This window comes from Panthera tigris, chromosome B4 (assembly GCF_018350195.1).
Source record: "Panthera tigris isolate Pti1 chromosome B4, P.tigris_Pti1_mat1.1, whole genome shotgun sequence".
NCBI lineage: Eukaryota > Metazoa > Chordata > Mammalia > Carnivora > Felidae > Panthera > Panthera tigris.
In genome coordinates this window covers 37,252,943-37,275,628 of record NC_056666.1, presented here as the reverse complement: position 1 = coordinate 37,275,628, position 22,686 = coordinate 37,252,943, and the positions used below count along the sequence as shown (strand labels likewise).

The 22,686-nt window shown below is 46.2% G+C and overlaps 1 protein-coding gene across 1 annotated transcript in view; it reads left to right on the top strand.

Annotated features, from left to right (window-relative positions):
- Positions 1 to 22,686, top strand: part of IQSEC3 (IQ motif and Sec7 domain ArfGEF 3) — a 103,202-nt gene that overhangs the window by 20,241 nt on the left and 60,275 nt on the right. Inside the window, exon 2 of the mRNA XM_042993743.1 lies at positions 11,658 to 11,741. Coding sequence (XP_042849677.1) covers positions 11,658 to 11,741 — 84 coding nt within the window. The remainder of the gene's footprint in view (positions 1 to 11,657; positions 11,742 to 22,686) is intronic.

Genomic DNA, 22,686 nt, shown 5'->3' with positions numbered 1-22,686 from the left:
AACCAGACTCTGGACTCTGGACTTGCCGTGGCCTGTATTGGTGCATGGTCCCCGTATCGGTGCATGGTATGGACATCGATTTTGACTCTGCTCTCTGCTAAGCATTGCACTAGCATGACATGGGTTATTTTGTTTGATCTTCACAATAACCCTATGAGGTAGCTTCCTTTATGATCCTCCCTCCTCACAGCTGAAAATCTGAGGCAGAAGAAGGTCAGATGATCTGCCCAAGATCTCACAGCCATCCCAGTGGAAAGGTAGGGCCTGAATGTATGTCTTCCCAAACCTCCAGCCTGCTTGCTTTCCATGGGACCATGCTACTTCCTGTAGTTTAAGGGGTCTTGATGGAATTCTTCCCTAGAGTATGTGGCTCCCTCACTGCTCCATGCCGGTGCACTCCTAGGACCCGAGGACCTCAGTTCAATACTCATTCCCCCCCTTACTGGCTGTGTGACCTCAGGGAAACCAGGTAACATCTCTGTTCCTCATCCGCAAAGGGGAATAACTGGCTCTAACTCACAAGGTGGTACAAAGGGTAAAAGATAGGTAAGAAAATGCTGTATAAACTGTGAAGTGCTGTAAAGAAGGGAAGAGACAGCAGCACTGTGTGCCCATCACTGTGGTGAAGGTGACTGATGAGGACTGCACAAGGCAACACCAGCAAAAATAACCAAGTGGGATCACATCAGACTAAAACGCTTCTGCACAGCAAAGAAAACCCTCAACAGAGTGAAAAGGCAACCTACAGAGTGGGAGAAAATACTTGCCAAACATACGTCTGATGAGGGGTTAATATCCAAAATCTATAAGGAACTCAATAGAAAAGATCCCCAAACATCTGGCTAAAAAATGGGCAAAGGACCTGAATAGACATTTTCCAAAGAAGACATACAAATAGCCAACAGGTACATTAGAAAAATGCTTGGCATCACTAGTCATCGGAGATATGGACATCAAATCCCCAATGTATCCCATCACCTCATAGCTGTTAGGATGGCCATCATCAAAGAGGCAAGAAATAACAAGTGTGGGTGAGGTTGAGGGTGGAAAGGGGGCCCTGTGCACTGTTGGTGGGGTATCAGCTGCAGCCACCATGGAAAACAGCATTTTCTCAAAATCTTAAAGATAGAACTACCATATGATCCAGCGATCCCACGTTGGGTATTTACTTGAAGGAAACTAAAACTGAATCTGAAAGAAATATCTGCATTCCCCTGTTCATTGCAGCATTATTTATAGGAGCCAAGATAGGGAAACAGCCTAAGTGTCCATCAACGAATGAATAAAGAGTGTGCTGTAGATATACACTGAAATATTATTCAGCCATGAGAAAGAAGGGAATCCTGTCATTTAAGACGACATGGATGGACCTTGAGGGTATTACACTGAGTGACATAAGCCAGACAGAGAAAGACAAATAATGCATGGTATCACTTATGCATGGAATCTTAAAAAAAAAAAAAAAGTCAAACTCAAGAGTAGCACGGTGATTGCCAAGGGCGGGGGCTGGTGAAAATAGGGAGAGTTTGGCAAAAGGGCACACCCTTTGAGCTGCAAGATGAATCAGGCCTGAGGACCTCATGTAAAACATGGTGACTATACCCAGGCTGACTCTGCTGTCAGTTTAGCAGGCAATGAACAGGTAATCAGTGGCAGGCCCTGTGCACGTGCATAGGGATATAGACACACACAGGGCCCAGAGTTGGCCATTTGGCTGGAAAACGGAACAACTAATTCAAGAATGGAGCGACTGCCATTTATTATACACTACTGTGGGCTATGGGCGAAATTCCTAAAGTATATTTTCTCATTGAGTTCCTTCAACTATCCAGTGAGGTACTACTATTATGATGTCCATTTGAGTGATAAAGGAAGATGTTCAGAATGGTTAAGAGACTTTCCCAAAGTCACAAAGCTTAGTAAATGGCAAAGGAGCTATGTACGTCCAAGTCCTCCTGATTCCAAGCCAAGGTCTTTCCCCTGTGCCTGCCACCTCCACGAAATGAAAACACTTTTTCAGAAGGGCACTGTGGTGGTCTGAGAGATGGGCTGGGAGGTGGAGCTGCAGTCAGGAGGCCATAACAATGAGCGGCCCCACCCCCGTGTGGCCTTCAGTCTGCCTCATGCACAAGGAGCTTGTTGTGCCGGTTACCTCTTACGACACTCAAAGCAACGCAGTGAGGTCATGGGTTTCACAGATAAGGGGAGAAGCTCAGAGAGCTCAAGTGACTTGCCCAAACCACACAGCTAGCCGTCTTTCTGGAACTCGCACCCAGGCCTCCTATTTGGCTGATTGCACATCTCCAGCTCTTTCCGTGGCAGTAAAATAACTTGGGGGCTGGAACCAGGCCTGGGTTCAAGTTCTACCTCAACATCTTCCTAGCGGTGTGACTTTGACCATGTTACTAAATTTCTCTATTCATCTGTAAAATGGGAATAATAATATCTACCTCTCCAGTCCATCATTTCATGGTTATCGTACATCAAGTTTCTAGCAGGCAGGAAGTGCTCAATGAGTAAATGAACAAGCAAGCAGTTATGGAGTGTTATTGGCTCTGAGCTCTGTGGGGGAGAGTAAGGAGGAGAGGTGACCCTTTCTGTTAGGAAGAGAATACCCTGATGCCTTTTTAAGGAGATGTGAAGGGAGATGGGGTCCACTGTTTCTCGTTTGAATTGAGTGAAAAACTTGCAAAATCCACATGTAAGTAACTACAAGCCACTTCCTTTCTCTGCCCCTGGCTGCTGGATCATCTGTAAGCACTTGCCTTACTAAGATCTTTCCAAAGCCTTCCATGGAAGACTGTGCAGTGGCAGATTGCACCAATGAGCAAAGAAAATCTACCCCTTCGTTCGTTGCCCCCATGCCTGGAAGAGGGAGTGGGGGCCCAGGAAGAGGAAGTCAAGATGGCACCCTGGTAGGTCTCTGCTTGCAATAGTGCTGTGGTTGCTGAGTTCCTCAGTGACGAGGACTAATAATATCAATAATAGTCATTATAAGATTTTGCATCTGTGCAGGGTTTATTATGTTTCTCCCAAGGCAGTTTCACATTCAAAGTCTTATTGAATCCCTATAATTCAGTGACATAAACAGGGCAAGAATAAGAGCCTCATTTACCATGACTTCACCTTCCAGAGGGCCCACAGTTTTGAAAGGGGAGCTGGGTCTCCAGCTCAGCACTGTTACCGCTGCACTTCTCAGGGGCTCTCGGCCCCAGGCCCAGCTCCAAAATTTCCCCCATTCAACCATCCCCACCCCCAGTTTCTCATTGTCCTAGTTTCTGGCCCCCTGGACTCCTTTGGCTCAGTCATGAGCCATCTGGTCTCTGAAAATCCAATCTAGCGGTTGAAGGAAAGGAAAAATCCGGTGTTTTTTATTGCTGCTTGGAGGGGGGTTAATAATTAGGTGATCTGGGGGCAATGGGAGGAAGAAAGTTAGAAAAGAAATTATTCTAAAGCCTCTTGATGAAGTATCAAGAAGTGAGAAGGGGGAGAAAAAGATTTCAGTCTTAAAAACATCAGCTGTATTAAGGCACAATTACATACAATGAAATTCACTGACTTTAAGTGTATGGGTTTAGACAAACCGTCTACAGTTCTGCAACCATGACCTCAATGAAGCTATAGAACATTTCCCTCACCCCGAGGACCCCTTGTTCCCTTTTGCAGTTCACTGTCTCCCTCCCTTATCACTGAGACTGATCTGATGTCACTGTTGTTATGTTGCTCTTTCTAAGAAGTCATACAAATGGAAGTCATACAGTGTGTAGACTTTTGTGTCCAGCTTCCTCCATTTAGTATGATGCTCTTTTGAAATTCATCCACGTTGGTGCACATATGAGTAAGCTTGTTCATTTTATTGCTGAATAGTATTCCATTGTATAGATATACCACAATGTGCATTTACTGGTTAATGAACATTTAGGTTGTTGCTGGTTTTTTATAAAACATGTATTTTTATTTTATTGATAAAAACTGGCTCTACGTACATTTAGAACACCTGGACCATATGTGTGCAGGATAGATCATTTCCTGAATTTATAGACAGTGCTTGGTGAGGACATGTACCTGTGCCCTCCTTGTATTAACTCTGGGCCAGTTCTACTCCCTCCTACTCCTCTGGCCAAGGTGCAGATGCTCCCAAAGTGGGAACCACTCATTTTAGTCACATGGTTTAAGACATGGATATTCAAACCAAAATATGGTGTTTAACTTTATTCATTGTATTTTATTTTACTCTGGTAAGAACACTTAACATGAGACCTACTGTCTTCAGTTTTTAAATGTACAATATAGCCTTGTTAACTACAGGCACAATGTTGTACAGCAGATCTCTAGAACTTACTCATCATGTGTAATCAAAACTATGCCCACTGGTTAGCAATTTCCCATTTCCCCCTCTTCCCCAGCCCCTGGTAACCACCATTCTAGTCTCTGATTTTATGAGTTTGACTATTTTAGTTACCTTCCATAAGTGGGATCATGCTGTATTTGTCTTTCTGACTGACTTATTTTACTTAATGTCTTCCAGGTTCATCAATGTGGTCATGTATTATAGGATTTCCTTCTTTTTAAGTCTGAATAGTATTCTATTGTATGTATATACCACATTTTCTTTATCCATTTATTCATTGATGGACACTTAGATTGCTTATAATCTTGGCTATTGTGAATAGTATTGCATTGAATATTGGGGTGCTAATATCACTTCAAGATCCTGATTTCAGTTCTTTTGGATAAATACCCAGAAGTGGGATTTCTGGATCATATGATAGTTCTATTTTTAATTTTTTGAGAAACCTCCATACTGTTTTCCATAGCAACATTTTGCATTCTCACCAACAGTGTACAAAGATTCCAATTTCTACACATCCTCCTCAACACTTGTCATATACATATGTTTTGATGATAGCCATCATAACGGGTGAGGTGATACCTCATTGTGGTTTTGATTTGTATTTCCCTGGTAATGAGTCACATTGAGCATCTTTTCATATACCTGTTGGCCTTTTGTTTGTCTTCTTTGGAGGAATGTTTCACTCAGGTAAAAACTCAGCTCATTTTTAATTGAATTATTATTAATTTTTTTTGCTCTTGAGTTGTAGGACTTTCTTATATATTTGGGAAATAAATTGCTTATCTGATACATGGTTTGCAAATATTTTCTCCCATTCCGTATGTTACCATTTCACTCTGTTGTTTCCTTTCTGGCTTAATGTAGTCCTACTTGTGTATTTCTGTTTTTGTTGCCTGTGGTTTAGTTGTCCTATCCATGAAACAATTGCCAAGGCCAATGTCGTGAATCTTCCCCCGGTGTTTTTTTCCTTCTAGGAGTTTTATGGTTTCAGGTCTTATGTTTAAATCTTTCATCCACTTTGAGCTGCTTTTGTGTACAGTAAGATACAGATCCAAATCCATTATTTTGCATGTGGATATCCACTTTTCTCAACACCATTTGTTGAAGAGACCCTCTTTCCCCCGTTGTGCATTCTTTGCACCTTTGTCAAAGATTAATTGAATGTACATGTATAGAATTCCCAGTTTTATTTTACTGCTGTGAACGTTTGGTGCTATGAATAGTTTTTATCAATCTATGTTTATATTTATCTTGGGTAAATACCTAGGAATGTGATTACAGGGTCATGTGGTAAGTGCATGTTTAACTTTGTAAGAAACTGCCAGAGTGCTTTCTGAAGTGTTGCACCATTTTACATTTCCACCAGAAAGACGTGTGTGAGAGTTCCAGGTGCTCCACACTCTTGTCAACACTTGCTATTTTCAGACTTTTAAATTTTACTAATTCTGGTGAGTGTGGAATGGTTTCTCATGGAGGTTTTAATGTGCATTTCCCTAATAACTAGCCACTTCATTAGTATATTTTCTTTGGCAGAGTATCTATTTTAAATCTTTTGTACATTTTTTTCCATAAGGTTGTTGATCTTATTATTAAGTTGTAAGGATTATTCATTTTTTAAACAGTGTCTTTCAAAGAGAATATTTATTTTGATGAAGTCTAATTTATTAATTTTTTTCTTATGATCTGTGCTATTTGTGTCCTAGCTAGGAAATCTCTGCATACTCTAAGATACACATTTTCTCCTGTGTTTTCTTTGAGAAGTTTTAAATGGTATCTGCTACTTTAGGTCTATATTCCATTTTGTATTAATTTATATATAAATATGGCACAAGGTATGAGGTTAATTTTATTTTATTTTAAAATGTTTTAACGTTTATTTTTGAGAGAGAAAGAAGGAGACAGAGCATGAGAGGGGAGGGGCAGAGAGAGAGGGAGACACAGAATCCAAAGCAGGCTCCAGACTGAGCTGCCAGCACAGAACCTGACACAGGGCTCAAGCTCACGAACCACAAGATCATGACCTGAGCTGAAGTCAGACGCCCAACTGACTGAGCCACCCAGGCGCCCTGTTCTTGTTTTTCAAAGTTGTTTTGGCTATTCAGCCTCTCCCACCCCTCAGGAATAGGAGTGACCTCTGAGCAAGGGAGTGACCTTTTCCTCCTATTCCTCATGTTTAGATAGAGAAGACTTCCTGGAGGAGGTGAAAAAATTAAGAGACAGTGAAAAAAATTAAAGGAGCTCAGTCTTCAGGCTCTGCCAGCCCTTGTGATGATGGTACCAGGAGGGGTAGGTGTCAGGGAAGTGACGGGAAATGATTTTATGATTTCTGCCTTTTCCTGGAACTCAAGGAATCTCCTTTGGAGAGGTTCCCTGGTGGTTAGATCTGCTGTGTTCACCTCAATGAAGGAGAGGAGGGGGTTCCTCGTTCAAAGTTGCCCCTCTGGGATCCTGGTTTTGCCTCCTTGATTCTCCTACTGGGAGTCCCCCTTCTTCATGCCTCTACTTACTGTGATGTTGTACACACCATTAGTTCCTCCAAACTACTCTACCATTTTTATGGCCATGCAGTGGAATCCTGAGTCTCAAACTGGATATAGATGTGGGAAGTGATAGGTGTACAGTGTCCCAGAATTTCGAGGGCCTGGCCCTGGCTAAAGCTTTAATTAGCTCCTAGCTAAGTGCCAGTGCCCTGAGTGGTGAACACACTCTGCCTCTTTGCCGAGGATCTCGGGGACATTTGCTGAAATTCCGAACCTGACCCCCAGGGCACAGGTACACCTGGTGGCAGGAACTGGGGTTGGGGGGTACGTTCTCTGCCATACCTGCATACTTGGGTGATGGCTCTGAGCCCTTCTGGTTTCTTCCCTGTCTCCTTCCTCCTCCTCCCCCTTCTCCTCATTCCTAGGGGCTATAATCAGACATTTGAGATCCAGACAATTCCCTAAACACTCTGATTTGCCCCAGGAACCAAGGGCTGGAGTGAGGGAGATGAGGGTGTCTGGAAGACGGAGCTGGGACTTTGGTCAGGGAACTACTCTAGACAAATTACTTCCCCACTCCATGCCTCAATTTTCTCATTTGGGAAATGAGGGGTCAGATTCAATTATTTTCCTTATTGCCTTTTTACAAAACTAGATTAGTTACATTAATTATTAGTCCATAATCTATAGATTATATGTAATCCATAAGCAATAATTTATTAAATTAACACAAACCCAAGATAAAAATGTCCATGATCTGTCCTGAAATGACATTAATATTTGTGTAGGTTCCTGAAACTTTCTAGTCCTTGTTCAGGTACATATCCAATTTTAATGTATTTACAGTAATATCATGAGTAGGAATTTATATTTAACATTTTCAGCTAACATTACACCAAACATATTTTTTCCTTTTCCATTTTTTGCCTACGTTGTCCCAGTGCCTTCTTGCTGAGGTAGCCAGTGTGAACAGCTTAGTTATATATGCACTCGTATAGAAATAGAGCACAATGTATAGAATAGGAATTTGAGGGAGAGGGGTCCTTGTTTATTTTACAAAACTACATATGCTTCTCTGAAGCTTCCTTTTCTCATTTAGCCATACGTGTGGAAATCCATCCAGGCCAAGAGATATCACACATAATTCCATATAGAGGTACAGTGCACAACTCCCTGGTATAAATGAAGCTATCCCAATTCATTCAACCATGCCCTGATTGGTGGGGACTCGGGTTATTTCCAGTTGTTTTGTTTCCCCCACTGAAAACAATGCTGCCACAACATTTTGTACAAATACTTTTGTGAACAGGTTACTTACATTTCTAGGGTATAAAATTACAGAGGTGGGATTGCCAGGTCAGAAGACATGTGCTCTTTTTTTTTTTTTTTAGAGAGAGAGACAGAGACAGAGACAGAGAGCAAGCAGTGGGGTGGGGAGAGGGGGAGAGAAAGAGAGAATTTTTTTAAAAAATTTATTTATTTAAATTCAAGTTAGTTAACATACAGTGTAGTATTGGTTTCAGGAGTAGAACCCAGTGATTCATCACTTACATACAACACCCAGTGCTCATCCCAACAAGTGCCCTCCTTAATGCCCATCACCCATTTAGCCCATCCCCCCACCCATCTGCCTTCTAGCAACCCTCAGTTTGTTCTCTGTATTTAAGAGTCTTTTATGATTTGCCTCCCTCTCTGTTTTTATCTTCTTTGCCTTCTCCTATGTTTATCTGTTATCTTTCTCAAATTCCACACAGGTGAAGTCATATGATGTTTGTCTTTCTCTGACTGACTTATTTTGCTTAGCATAATACCCTCTAGTTCCACTCACTTTGCTGCAAATGGCAAGATTTTATTCTTTTTGATCGCTGAATAATACTCCACTGTATATATATATTCCACATCTTCTTTATCCATTCATCAGTCAGTGGACATTTGGGCTCTTTCCATACTTTGGCTATTGTTGATAGTGCTGCTGTAAACATTGGGGTGCATGTGACCCTTTGAATCAGCATTGTTGTATCATTTGGATAAATTCCTAGTAGTGCAACTGCTGGGTTGTAGGCTAGTTCTATTTTCAACTTTTTGAGGAACCTCCACACTGTCTTCCAGAGTGGCTGCACCAGTTTGCATTCCCACCAGCAGTGCAAAAGGGTTCCCCTTTCTCCACATCCTAGTCAACATCTGTTATTTCCTGAGTTGATAATTTTAGCCACTCTGACTGGTGTGAGGTGTATCTCATTGTGGTTTTGATTTGTATTTCTCTGATGATGAATGATGTTGAGCATCTTTTCACGTGTCTGTGACCATCTGGATGTCTTCTTTGGAAAAGTGTCTATTTATGTCTTCTGCCCATTTCTTCTCTGGATTATTTGTTTTGTTTTTTTGGTGTTGAGTTTGCTAAGTTCCTTATAGATTTTGAATACTAACCCTTTAGAGAGAGAGAGAGAGAGAGAGAGAGAGAGAGAGAGAGAATCTTAAGCTGGGTCCACACTCAGCTCAGAGCCTGACGTGGGGCTTGATCTCATGACCATGAGATCATGACATGAGCCGGAATCAAGAGTCAGAAGCTCAACCGACTGAGCCCCACAGGTGCCCTACATGAGTTCTTTTTCATTTCCAAAACAGCTGTAAAACTTCACAACCACACAGGTGGGAGACAAGGGCATGTTTCTCCCCACATTCACACCAGCACTTAGCGTAACTAGTCTTTTGAATGTTTGCCAGTATGGTGGTTGGGAAATGGCATCTCAGTGCTGCTTTAATTTGCACTTCCTTATTGACTAGTAAGGTAGAGCATCTTTCCATCTATTTACCAGCGCTTTGGATTTCCTCTTCTGTCAACTGGGATTCCTAATCTTTGCCCATTTTTTCTACTGGGTCTGTCTTTGCATTATGAATTTGTGGGATCTCAATGTAGGATATGAAGGCCTTCTGTCAGAAGGATATGGCCTTCTGTCATATGTGTTGCAGATATATTTTCCCACTCTATCATTTGTTGTTTGGCTTATGAGAGTATCTTTTTCCATACAAGATGTTTTCATTGTATGTAGTCAGATATGTTTCTCTTTCTTAATGGCGTTTCAATTTCCTGTTTTGTTTTGAAGTCTCCGCAACACATAAACTGTATTCCTAAGTTTCCTTGTAAATCTTCCCTTGTTTTATGTTTTCTCACTTAAGCATGAAATCTTTCTGGAATTATTTTTGTCAGATTAAGGTAGGCTCCAACATTATTTTCTTCCATGAAAAGAGATAAACTCAGCAGTTTCTTTCTTTCTCTCTTTCTTTCTTTCTTGAGAGAGAGAGAGAGAGAGGGCACAAGTGACAGCAAGTGAGCAAGGGGTAGAGAGAGAGAGAGGATCCCATGAGGGGCAGAGAGAGAGGGAGAGAGAAGCCCGGCTTACCCAAAGCGGGGTTCATATTTTACCCAAAGTGGGACTCATGTTCACCTGAAGCGGGGCTCCAGCTTACTTGAAGCTGGGCTCTGTTCACCTAAAGCCGGGCTTGTGTTCACCCAAGGTGGGACTCGAACTCACAAACCATGAGATCATGACCTGAGCTGTAGTCAGATGCTTAACCATTAGGCACCCCAAACACAGCAGTTTCTAATCTATGCTCTTATAATCCTGGGGCCCCCAAGAGACACATGGGAGGTGGCTACCAAGACTGGGACCAGCAGATCAAGGAGGCATAGACCTCCAATTCCCTGACCATAGAGGGACCACCTTCGTTGTTTTACAAAATGGGCTTCCAGGAAAGATTGGGTTTGGACAAAGTGTTCTGAGGCTAAAGGAAGTTTTAAAAATGTCTTTTGGGAAATCTTTGGGGGCCCTCCCAGGTCTGTCATTCTCTGACTCCATGATGGTGAATGCTTGCTAAGGGAGAGAAGACCACATGTCAGCATACCTTCATCCAAAATTAATTTTACTGTTAAATCCCAAGGTGGCTCAAAGTAGATATTAGAATCACAGAGTTTTAGAGATGGAAGTCACCTTGAAAATCATCTAGTCTAATGGCTCTCAATTCTGACTACCTTTTGAATCACCTGGGACCTTATAAAAAGTCCTTATAAAAAGTCCTGGACCTTATAAAAGTCCAGACCAAGTGAATCAGTCCCTGGGGGTTAGGGCCCAGGCATTGATGGTTTTTAAAGCTCCTGGTGATTCTAATAAGCAGCTAGGGTTGAGAACCACTTCTCTGGTTCAACTCATTTACTTCATTAGTAAGTAAATTGCGGCCTGGAAAAGGTGATGAGGTATCACACAGCTGGCTAGCTGTAGAGTTGGCACTGGAATTTCTATCTCCGCCTCCGGGTTAGCGTTTTCATTTGCATCAAACAAATCCCTCATCAAGCACCGTGCCTTGGATTTTCAGCCAGCAACCCTAAAATCTCTGTATGAGTGCTTTCTACCTTCGCATACGATCAGCTTAAACACATTCCCTGCATACAGTTCTGTGCACGATGGGTGAATAGACCTAGTTTGGCCTTGCCAGATCATAGTAGGGAACGGGGTCATAAAGAACTATAATGATAAACGGGAGGGCTGAATAAATGGTACATCCTATGCAGAGGACAGGGCCGGGGATGGGGGGTGCTCAGAAGGAGGAGGAGGAGGTGGTTGATGGGAGGTCTGGGGACTGCAAGCAGGAGGTGATGTTTGAACTGGGCCTACTGCGTGTTGGAGAAGAGCCAGAAGCTCCTCCCTGGAGTAATGTTAACACAGGTTGAAGGGTTCTCAGGTCAGGTGGTGGGGGATGTGTCAGTGCCAGCTGGGCCCAACGTGTCAAGGCCGCCCCTGACCTTTTCCCTCTTGCTCTGCCCTCAGGAATGAGACCGTGCTGCACCAGTTCTGCTGCCCAGCTGCTGATGCCGAGCAGAAGCCCGCCTGCTCCGACTTGGCCTCCCAAAGGTGGGAATGCATTGGTGGCCGTCCTCCCTTCCCCACCCCCACTGTCCTTCCCCTCGAAGCAAAGCACACTGCACAGCGCCATTCGGCCTCTTCCTCTGAGTCCTGTGTTTTTGTCTGTCTGTTTTTACCTCCTGCCTCATGCCTTCTATTGCTCTTGCCTTCCTCTGGTCCCCAGATGAGCCATTCCCAACTCTGGAGGCCATTATACCCTAATGTTCAAATGCCAAACTTAGGCTCCTTCCCCTAAAGAGCCTACATAAAATATCATCTTTTTAGAAATCAAGGGAAGTTAGTTGGATTATACACAGAATATATAATCACGTGGTAGGGTGTCTGGCACTAAGCAGGTGCTCAGTCCAGGGTTGTGCCTGCCTTTTCTATGGTAGCAAAGATTTATTCTTTTCTTTCTAATCTTTCTCCTCCCATAAAAGAGCCAAGATGACTGAGTTTTAATTGTCAGGCTTTTCAACCTGCACTGAGTTAGCTGTTGACCTGGGAAGGAAGGGGGAGAATGTTGAGTCAGGGGTTGGTCTCACTGTCCCAGGCCCGCTTCATCTTGTTGTGGGTTAGTCATAGTCCCTTTCTCATTTATTAATTTTTTTAATTAAAGAATTTTAAATTAATTTAACTATTTTAAGTAGCAAAATATCAGATCACTTCCTAGTCACTGATGACATCTTAGGGTAATAAAACTTAGATATATATACATATATTTGATGGAACGGGCCCAGCATGCCAATCTAATCAGACAGAAAATGTGAATTTTACAGCACATATTTGGGGTCTCTCCAATAATGCCAACAACATAGCGGTCTTCCGTAGGGAGTAGTCATCATCGTCACAAAACCTATTTGTTTAGCTTTTACGTGTACTATAAACTTTTCCTTTTAATGTGGAGTACCTCCACCTCTAAGTTTCTGTGCGGAATTATCATCACGTTTGCAAAGCCTGCACGGGAAGGGTGGTGAGTAACAAAGTGCTGAATGGATACAGAAACGCTGCAAGGCTGTGGGCACCGCCTGCTTCCCACAACGTGGCCCCTCTTCTCCACAGCTGTTTGCTGCAGACGTCTTACATTGTGGGACTAACACCTAACAGCCGCCTGAACAGGTGCTCAGTGAGTTCTTTGGGTTTCTTAAGCTCTACACTCCCCTGGAACATAAGCGTAGGTAAATAATTCTGTGCCACGCAGATCATTTCCTCAGCTAGGGTAGGAGAAATGAGAGTCACTCTGAGTAGCTGAACTCGGTCCCTCTCCCCTCCACCTCCCATTTTGTGGCCCCTCCTCCTTGCACTTCTGTGCTTCTGTCTGTCTTCCACCTTCACCTGTCTCTCTGCCTCACCTCTCTCCTTCTGGCCCACATCAAATTCCTCTCCTGTGTCTACATCCCTGGGCCTTGGTCACGCTTTGTTCTCTTTCCACCAATTCTTCTTAGTTCTGCACATTTCTCTCTCTTTTTTTACTTATTTCTTATGTCACTGGGAGTCAAGATACTTGGATTCTGGCCTGAACTTGGCCTCATCTACAGTCTCCTGTTGTTGGGATGAACTTGGGCAAGTTGCTCAGCTCCCCTGGGCTTCAATTTCCCAAGAGGGTGGTCTGTCAGGAAAGTAACACTGACGCATAATCTCATTGGGTCTTTCAGCTGCTCAGCGAGGTTAGACCAGGCTTTCTTGTCCCTGTCTTATTTGAGAGCAGAGTACGTTTCAGAGCACTCAAGGGCCCTGCCTATAATCACGTGGCCAGAAAGTACCAGCGCCCAGACTTGCCCTGAAGGCATGTCACTCCTACCGCTCACCATTTCCTTGTTTGAGACTGAGTGATTCCATGATCTTTCCTCCTTTATTCCTTGGAGAGCACTAGGTAGGCATCAGAGATGGTAGCTATTGACACAAAGACACAAAATCACCCCTGAAAGGCATCACTACTCATGTTCCCTTAAAGGGAAGTCAGGGCCTGGGTGTAGGCAGGACTCTGAGGTGTCAGAGTCAGGCCAAAGCAAGCGGCACTTTGGGATCCTTCAGTCCAGGGCTGAGGGAGGTGTGCTTGTTCCGAGGGTGACCAGGTAGGATCATGGAAGGCAAAGAGAGGGACCGAGCGCTGTGCCCATGCCCTGGGTGGTCTGTGAGTCAAGTTCTGTGCCCGGGGACATAAGAACAAGTAAGGCCACTTGCGTTCTGGAGGATCTCCCCATCTAGTTTCCAATTTCCAAATTGGAAATGGCTCACCTGGAAACTGGAAGTAGACAGAAATGGGAAAATGTGAGGGCAGGAGAGAAGAGAAAAGAGGACAGAGAGCAGAGTGGCATCAGGATGATCTTCGAGGAAAGAGACAGAGGGTCCTGGTTCCTTCCGATGGGCTGTCACTGTTCAGACACACAGCTGAGTCTTCTTCCTAAAAATCTCCTCCTTGGCAGGCGGGGAGAAGGGCTGTCTAGTCTGCCTCCCACCCCGTCAATCCAGCTCCATTCAGTAAGCATTTAATTGCTACTACCCAAGCACAAGGCATCAGCGAAGATGGATGACAGGGTGCCCTCAAGCTCAGTCCTAGGGGTGTGGCAACAGGAATCCTTCCTTGGATTTTCCATGGTCATCCTTTCTCTCACTTCTCAGCCCTCTTATTCCTTCTCATGCCCACACCCCTCTGCCTGCCCACCTGCCCTGTGGCCCTGGACCCTGGTGGGAAGGGATGGGGGGGGCCTGGTGTGCCATGTGGGAGAGAGTGACAAGTGTATGTGGGGCAGGGGAGGGGTGCTCCCCCATCATGGCTGCCAAGGGAATGGGCCTCTTTCTCAAGATTTGGAGTGGGAGGGTAGGAAATCTATTATCTTAGTTTTCCCTTGAAAAGGCAGGTGCCAAGGTGGGGGACAGAGGTGCTCTGGGAGGGAGGGTAGGGGGATGTTCGGTTATGGAGGGACTACCCTCCTGCAGCCCTCCCCTCTGGGTGGGACAGGGAGACTTACGCCCAGTTGGTCCAGACCTTCAGCTGTTGTCTGCCTCTGTTCCCAATTATTCCAAGTTGTTCTGTTTCATTTGTAGTTTCCTAGAGTGTATTTCTGCCTCACTGTCTGTCTATTTCTGATGTCAGTTTCTCGGCTTCTCTGGGAGGAGGTCCTCTGGATGTTTTCTGACAGTCCAACAACGTATGTGTCAGTCAGTCTGTCTGTTCCTGGCTTCCTGGGGGGATTGCATCCTAAGAACGTTTTCTCCCATTAGACCCCCACATCCTTGCTCCTAACCCTATTTGTGACCCCTTTACACCCCCTTATCACTTTCCTTTAACCAGGTGCCCCACCTCCACAGAGCATAGCCTACACCTCCCCAGGAATTTCTCTGTGAGAACCTGCCAAAGTCAGAGATTGGGCTGAGGGCTAGCGTGGGGTTGGTGGGTCACAAAGCCCTCTGGGCCACCCTGGGAGATCCTGGGCTGGGCTGCAGGGCTCTGAGACAAGCTAGGCTCTTGTCAGTCTGGCTTCCCACCAGCTCAGCCAGGCTCCAGCCCAATCAGCCTCTGAATCTTCTGGGGATAAGCCCATTGGTCTGCACAGGAGACCCCAATAAGAAACCTAAGCCAATTGATCAGGTCTCAGGGTCACTGGGACCTTTGGTGTGTGACCTCAGAGCTGGCTCCCTGACATTCTTCTTCTGCACCCCAGCTGAAGCCAGTGGTGATCAAGATCAGCCCAACTTGAAGGGTCTGTCCTCTCCCTGCCCCACTCCAAGCTGTGGGACTTAGCAAGAATCCCTTTCTTAAGAACTCTGGACGAATCCCATGGAGGCCTCACGGCAGCTGATCACCCACAGCCCCATTGGTCAGACCAGTGGAGAGGAGCCGCCACAGCCTGAGGCAAACCCTCAGCCCAGAGGAGAGACTAAGGCGCCAGGAGAAACCCTCCCCCCTCCCCAAGAGACCGATAAGCCCCAGCCCTGGGTTGGAGGGTGGGCGTTGCTAGGACAACCTGCCCCAGCCACCTGAAGAGAAGCCTTGAAGGATGGGGTCAGGAGAAACTCTACCTTGGGATGTGGAGCCTGCCAGGGAGTGATACCCCAGGAGGTGGGAACACCCAAAGTTGAGCAAGTCTGGAAGCTGGGTTTCTGTAAGAAAGGAGCCAAGGGGTGGCATCAGGGACTGGGGGGCAATGGAGTAGTTATGGGGCTGGCAGAGGCCTCTGAGGGGATGGTGAGACCACCCGGGAATGGGCCTGGGTTCACACACACACCTCCCAACCCCCCCCCCCCCCCCCCCCCCCCCCCCCCCCCCCCCCCCCCCCCCCCCGGCCCAGGCAAACCCTCTGTGCTTACCAGGGCACTTAGGCCCTCAGGTGAGAGCTGGGTGGGGGGCGGCGTGGAACCCAGAGCCGGGTGCAGTAAGTGTGTGCCAGGCTCTTTCTTCCCCCTTCCCTACCTCCTCCTGCTGCTAGCTAATGACAAGGGCTTTATTCTAGGGAGCTGAATAGGCTAGTAATTGCAGCCCTACTTCCAGTTCCATCCCTCTCCTCCCTCTCACGCTCTCCCTGACAATGACCCTGGAACTGGCCAGCCACCACGCAGCATCCAACAGAATGGCAGCCCATTTGTCTCTGTGGGTGGCAATGGGGCCGAGTGGAGGAAGATTGCCTTCTATTAGTGTAATGAGAGGAGGCTTGTAAGGGTGGGGTGGCGGCTCAGCTAGGGGAAGCATAGGGAGGAAACAGAACAACTCCCTCCCCTGGGGAGCCCTGGGGAAGAAGGTACTCTGGGCCCCAGTGAACTCAATGACTCACCCCTGGTATTCGGTCCTACCTGCCCAGCCTTCCTCCAGGATGGAAGAGACACTAATATTTCTTGAACATGCCAGGTATGTTGCACTAAGCACTCTGAGTATTTTATCTCAATTCTGTGAGATAGCTGTTATTCAAAGTTTTAGATAAGGAATCTGAGATGGAGAGAAGGACCTTGCTAATCAGTTCTGGAACTGGAAGGTGAACTCAGGTCTAACTCCAAAATGCAACCACTTTCCACAGAGCTGCTGCTAGGGTTTTTTCTTTTTCTTTCTTTCTTTCTTTCTTTCTTTCTTTCTTTCTTCCAGAGCACAGGAGAAACCCTTCTAGGCATTTCTTTTGATCTTAAATAACATCTATTTTCTCTGATTATAAGTTATACTTGCTAGTTGTTGGAAATGTGGAAAATACAGAAATATAAAGAAGAAAATAATTGAATCCAGTTATATAGAATTAACCACTGTCAATATATTAGGGTGCAACCTTCCAGGGTTTTATTTTTCTAAGCACTGTATTTTTTTCCCCCTATTAAAAAAAAAAAAGATTTTGTAGCCTGCACTTCCCACTTAGTATATGGTGTCCAGAGAGAACCTCCCGCCCTAAGCAGCCCCTCCGAAGCCCCCATCCTTTCCTGGCGCTGGTCTGCACTGCTAACCAGCCCGCAGACTGTGCGGTGGGTGGCCGTGAGCTCTGCTGGAGGCTGCACTCCGTACTATATCCTTGAGGAAGGGATTTCCTTCCAAGGATGCTGTCTGGGAGAGCCCTTCGTTCGCATCGCTGGCGCCTCTGTCCCGCCTCTTGGCTCTCCCCAGCTGGCCTGGGGCATGATCAATGGACCAGCCAGTGTTTACTCAGCGATTACGGAGCAATTAAATTCTCAATCGATACAGTTTAGTCTTCAAACAGCTGGGCTAGGGAGACTCGGCATCACGCGCCAGCTCCATCAGTCACATCCCCAGCTCTGGCTCCGAGGCTGCCGGGAATCCTGCCCCACCCGCAGTGGAGAGGGTAGGGACTCATTCTGGGACTGCGGAACTCTGTCCCCTCTTCCCTAGAGAAGCACAGAGAAGACACGCTTCCCTTCTAGGCCTGAGTGGGGCTGGAGGGTTGGCCCACCTAAGCTGCCCAGCCCCTAGGCTCTGGGGTCTCTGCCTCGGCACAACAGGAAGGCAGTGGGCAGCAGACAAGGCCAAGGGGAAGTTGTCTGGTCTCCTCAGCGTCCAGCGGGTAATTCCCAAAGGCCTTGGCAAGGGTTGGGATCATGTGACCTAACACAGTGCTCTGACAGTTCCCATGATGACCTGCCCTGGAATGGATCATCTCCTGATTGTGGGGCCCAGGTGGGATTCCTGAGGATTGAGGACATCAGTCTGGCCCAGAACACAGCAAACCTGGACTCAAGTGGCAAACAGCAGGGGGAGGGGCGGGGCTGCTCCTTCTTATTTGGGCTTTCTGAGCAGGTTAGGTTTGCTCATCAGTGTCCTGAGGATTTCTGTGTAGTTACGGCAGAATCTGCCTCAGCTGGGCTTTACACCTGAGGATAACCACAGGCAATGGCAGAAGAATTTGGTCCTGGAGCTAGAGAAACCTGTTCCCTGACCAACCACGTGGCCTGTCCCTTCATGTCCATGCTTTTTGTCCCATCTGTGTCTTCCCTGCCAGACTCAGGAGGCACAAAAGACAAAATAGATGTCAGAATACTTTGATACCCTGCTAGGGGATGGCCCCCACACCCATACCCCCAGTTCCAGAGAGTATTAGGAAAGCTTTGTCTTGTCATGGTTTTTGGCTTTCTGTTCAGTGAGTTTTCCTCAGCTGCAATGTGAAACTTGTGTTTGGAGTCAAGTATTTGCCCAGGCCGATTTCCTCATGTATTTTTCCCACCCAGTGATCCTCTAAGACCAGTCTCTTCATGAGACCTCCGTTGTCACCAAAGGGCATTTTCAAACTTCCCTGTCCACAGGCCTGGGCTGGGTCTGTGTCATGTGAATGAGGCCAGGCTTGGGCCCACCTTCAAAGAGCTGTGAGTTAGGACAGACAGCTTTCTGTCAGCAGTGTGTTGAGAGATGATTAGAGAATTCCTCTTCAGTCTATTATTTCTATTCTGTGTCCCTTACCCATGAGAGAGGGAAAGAGAACACTGGCTGTCAGCTAGTGAGCCCTTGCTACGTGCTAGACAGATATTAGCTTACTTAATTCCCACCAAAGGTTCATGAACTGCTTTCAGTCCCAGGTTCGAGGACAGAGTGAGGATCAGAGCTGATGAATGGCTTGTCTAAGGGCCATATCCCTGGCAAAGGGCGGAACTAGGATTTGAACGAAGTATCTTTTGCAGGTGCTGCCGCCAGTCAGGTGACCAAAGAAGCGGGGGGGGGGGGGGGGGGGGGGGGGGGGGGGGGGGGGGGGGGGGGGGGGGGGGTGGTGTTCTCAAGCACAGGAAGTGAAAGCATGGTGGGGGAGTGAACAGCAGGCTCTTACTTCTCCTGCCACAGGAAGGGGGCTGCTTAGAGGGGGCTCCTCAAAGAAAGCCTGGTTTGTGGGTCAGCGACGGTGAAGGCTGGCCCTCCACCCTACAAATGAGGCTTTGAGGACTCTAGGCACCTGGAGGTAAACACATCAGAGCAACCAAGCTGAAGACAGGAATAACTGGGAGAATATTTTCAGGGGGAGAAAAAGCTTCAGGCTTTATTATTTAAAGAAATAAACATAACTAAGTATACTACTCCCAGAACAACAAAATGAAAGCCACCACAAGGAACATCTAACCATCTCTGTTCCGCTGGTGTTCATTAATGCACAGTTTTGTCCAATTTAGGGAAAGAGATTCTTTTTTTCATTTCCCAGAAACTTCTTGTTTGAGTCTTTTGGGTATTCCTTTTTTTTTCATTCCCAGAAAGAGTAACCTCTCTTTGCAAGCCTGGAGATTTTAATTTTTTTAAAATTTTTTTTATTGTTTATTATTTTTGAGAGAGAGAGAGAGAGAGAGAGAGACTGAGAGAAAGCAGGGAAGGGGCAGAGAGAGAGGGAGACACAGAATCGGAATCAGGCTTCAGGCTCTGAGGGCTCAGGACAGAGCCCGACACAGAGCTCGAACTCACAGACCGTGAGACCATAACCTGAGCTGTAGTCAGCCACCCAACCGACTGAGCCACCAAGGCGCCCCAAGCCTAGAGATTTTTCTAACCTCACTCTTAAGCCTTTTTGGTTTGGGTTTGTTTTCTCCTCTGAAAAGTCATCTTCACCCATTCATTTGTCTTTCAACCAATAACATGACCATGACAATAATTTATGATTTCAGTGAGTGTTTCTGATATATGACAAAAAGGGCTTTAAATCTGTTTCATCAAACCAAAAGAGAGGAGATCATCATAGTCTGCAGCAAGTGGTTTAATCAGACAAGGCGTTCTTACCGATTCTACTGCCTTTGACAGAGGCCTTGGAATAGCTTAAGAAAGGAGATTCTTAGAGATTTTGTGTGTGTGTGTGTATGTGTGTATATGATGATTAAAAAACCACAAAAAGAAAACAAAAACAAAAACCAGGAAAGACAGCTGTCTGTGAAGGAAGACTGGCATATGATGCTGTCCCTGACAGGCAGAAGAGCTAGCAGGAGCTATTGCTTTTGAACCGGAGGGTTTCTGGCTGGAAGGGACCCAAGTGATACACCACTCTTTATCACACAGATAGGAGACTGAGGACCGGAGGAAGGTGCCTTGCCCGAGCTCTCCCAGCTCTCCCAGCCCAACAGGGTCTAGAACTCAGGCTTCCTGAAGAGCTGGGGCTTTCTACCACCAGCTCCATGCCTCAGTTTCCCCAGCTACTACATTAGGGGGTGAACCGTCTAATGTCCAGTGTCCCTGTGGCAGTAATTCTGTAAGAAGACACTCTGCCTTGGGCCGTGGCAGCAGGAGTACCCGGGAGCATTTACAAAGCAAAACAAAGGGCAAGTGGCATGACAGGAACATGGGGGACAGTGGACCCAAGAAGCAGATGGGAACGGCAACATCCAAACTCGTGCGAGCACACATAAGAAAGGAGAAGCGTCAAGTGGGCTGGTGCACGGGTTCTTTCTCCATTCTACTGATTGTTAAAACACAAAAGGGAATTTTCAAAAGGAGGAAAGCCTCACCTCGCTCTGGGTCGTCCAGGCTCTCACAACCACCTTCTGTCATTTTCCCTGGTCCTCGCCCCACTCCCCGCATCCAAGGGCCTGTGCTGCCTGGGCGCTGGACTTTGTCCCCCGGGATGCTCCAGGAAAGAGCCCGATACCCGCTTCCCTTCTGCCATGCATGCAGCTTCCTTCATTCCAAGGACAGAAATGATGGAAAATGAAGGAAGTTTCGGTGGAAAGCTGGTCATAACCTTAACTAACATGTGTACAGGATGCTCCGGGTTGTAAAACTCCTTCCCAACCATTCACCCATCTGATCCTCACCACAAACCTGTTAAAGGCCACAGGGGCAAGAATTACTGTGTCCGTTTTCCAGCTGGGGAAATAGGGGAAAGAAGCAACTTGTTCAGGTTCCAAAGAAGCTGACAGAGATCAAAACAAGCCCGCATAAAGAGAGGGGCTGCAACAAATGGGGGGCATTAAGGCCTGCTTCCTGCCTGTCACTGTTTGCGCTGCCTCGACCATGCTCCACCACCCACACAGACTGGCAGGATCTCAGCGTGGTTCCCATGTTCCACGTCTAGGCTGCAGGTTGGCAGGTTTGGAGAAGCGATTAGGTGACCCTGAGGTCCTCAGATTTCAGGGGACCTGGCTCACCAGAAACAGCATTATAAGAGACTTGTATATTACTATGAATTTATTAATTCATAATGAGCAATGATACCGGTGAACAGGATACTCACAATTACTGATTAATAACGAACTTAAAAATATGAGAGTCTCTTTTCTTCTCCAAGTGCAGAGGGGTGTGCCAGATGAGTTTTGTGGATGCCCTTCTAGGTTGGACAGGAAGATCTGAGAAGTGGGGAGGTAGTAAAATAGTACCCTGGGCTCGAAGATAAATTCAGGAAGACTTCAAGGAAGTACTAGAATGTGGAGCGGTTGAGAACACAGACAGAGCAACTCAAATCCAGGTCTAAATCCTGGCGTGGCAACTTACAAACTCTGTGACCTTGGTTAAATTACATAAACCTTCTAATCCTCAATTTGCTTACCTGTAAAATGGGGATAGCAGGAGCAGTTACCTCTTACAGTGGTTGAGGGGGTTAAATGAGATGATTCCTGGAAAGGTGCTTGGCATATAGGAAGCACTCAGTAAGTGCTATTTGAAAACTGGATTTTTCAGGAGCAGAGAGGGAGAAATCAATCAAGATCCAGGAGTCCCAGAGAAGGGGACTAGAAACTCAGGTATGACTAGGAAATGTTTAGAAAGAATGGGCTGACTACTTTAGGAGATGAGGGTCTAATGGCAGAGCCCCTGGTATGGCAAGTAGGAGGGGACACACTACCTGGAATGTTGTTCAGAGTCATTGAGACATGCCCTTCAGAAAGAGGGTCTAGTCCCTCCTTTGGATGGCAGGTGATGGGCATGGAGAAGGAGGCATCTTTCAGATGTTTCTATTCAAGCCTAGCCTGGGACATAGGCTGCTGGAAAGAGCCCAATATCTGAATGAAAGAGAGACTCTCAGAATTAAGGGACCAATTTGGGGAAAAGATCAAAGAAGCTAGAGACCCAGATGAATGCCAATCCAGTAGGGCCAACAGGCCCAGAGAGGAGATTTTCTAGACATCAGGGCAGGAGAGGAAATGATTTCACCCAGCACCAGGCTGTCACAGTGCAGGCTAGGATGAGATTAAGAGCAGAGGCATTTTATCAGAAAATTCTTGCCAGCTGACAGTTTGTTCTCTTAAGAGGAGGAAATGGGAGCATCTGGGTGGCTCAGTCGGTTGAGTGTACAACTTCAGCTCAGGTCATGATCTCATGGTTGGTGAGTTTGAGCCCCACGTCGAGCTCTGTGCTGACAGCTCAGGGCCTGGGGCCTGCTTCGGATTCTGTGTCTCCCTGTCTCTCTGCTCCTCCCCTGATCACACTCTCTCTTTCAAAAATAAATAAAGATTAAAAATTTTTTTATTTAAAAAGGAGGAAACGGTTGAACCCTTTCAGGGAAAGGTTTATGGCCTGGCACTGACCCCTGCCCTGCCTGGAGGGGTGGGTGGTTCCCCAAGCTGGGAT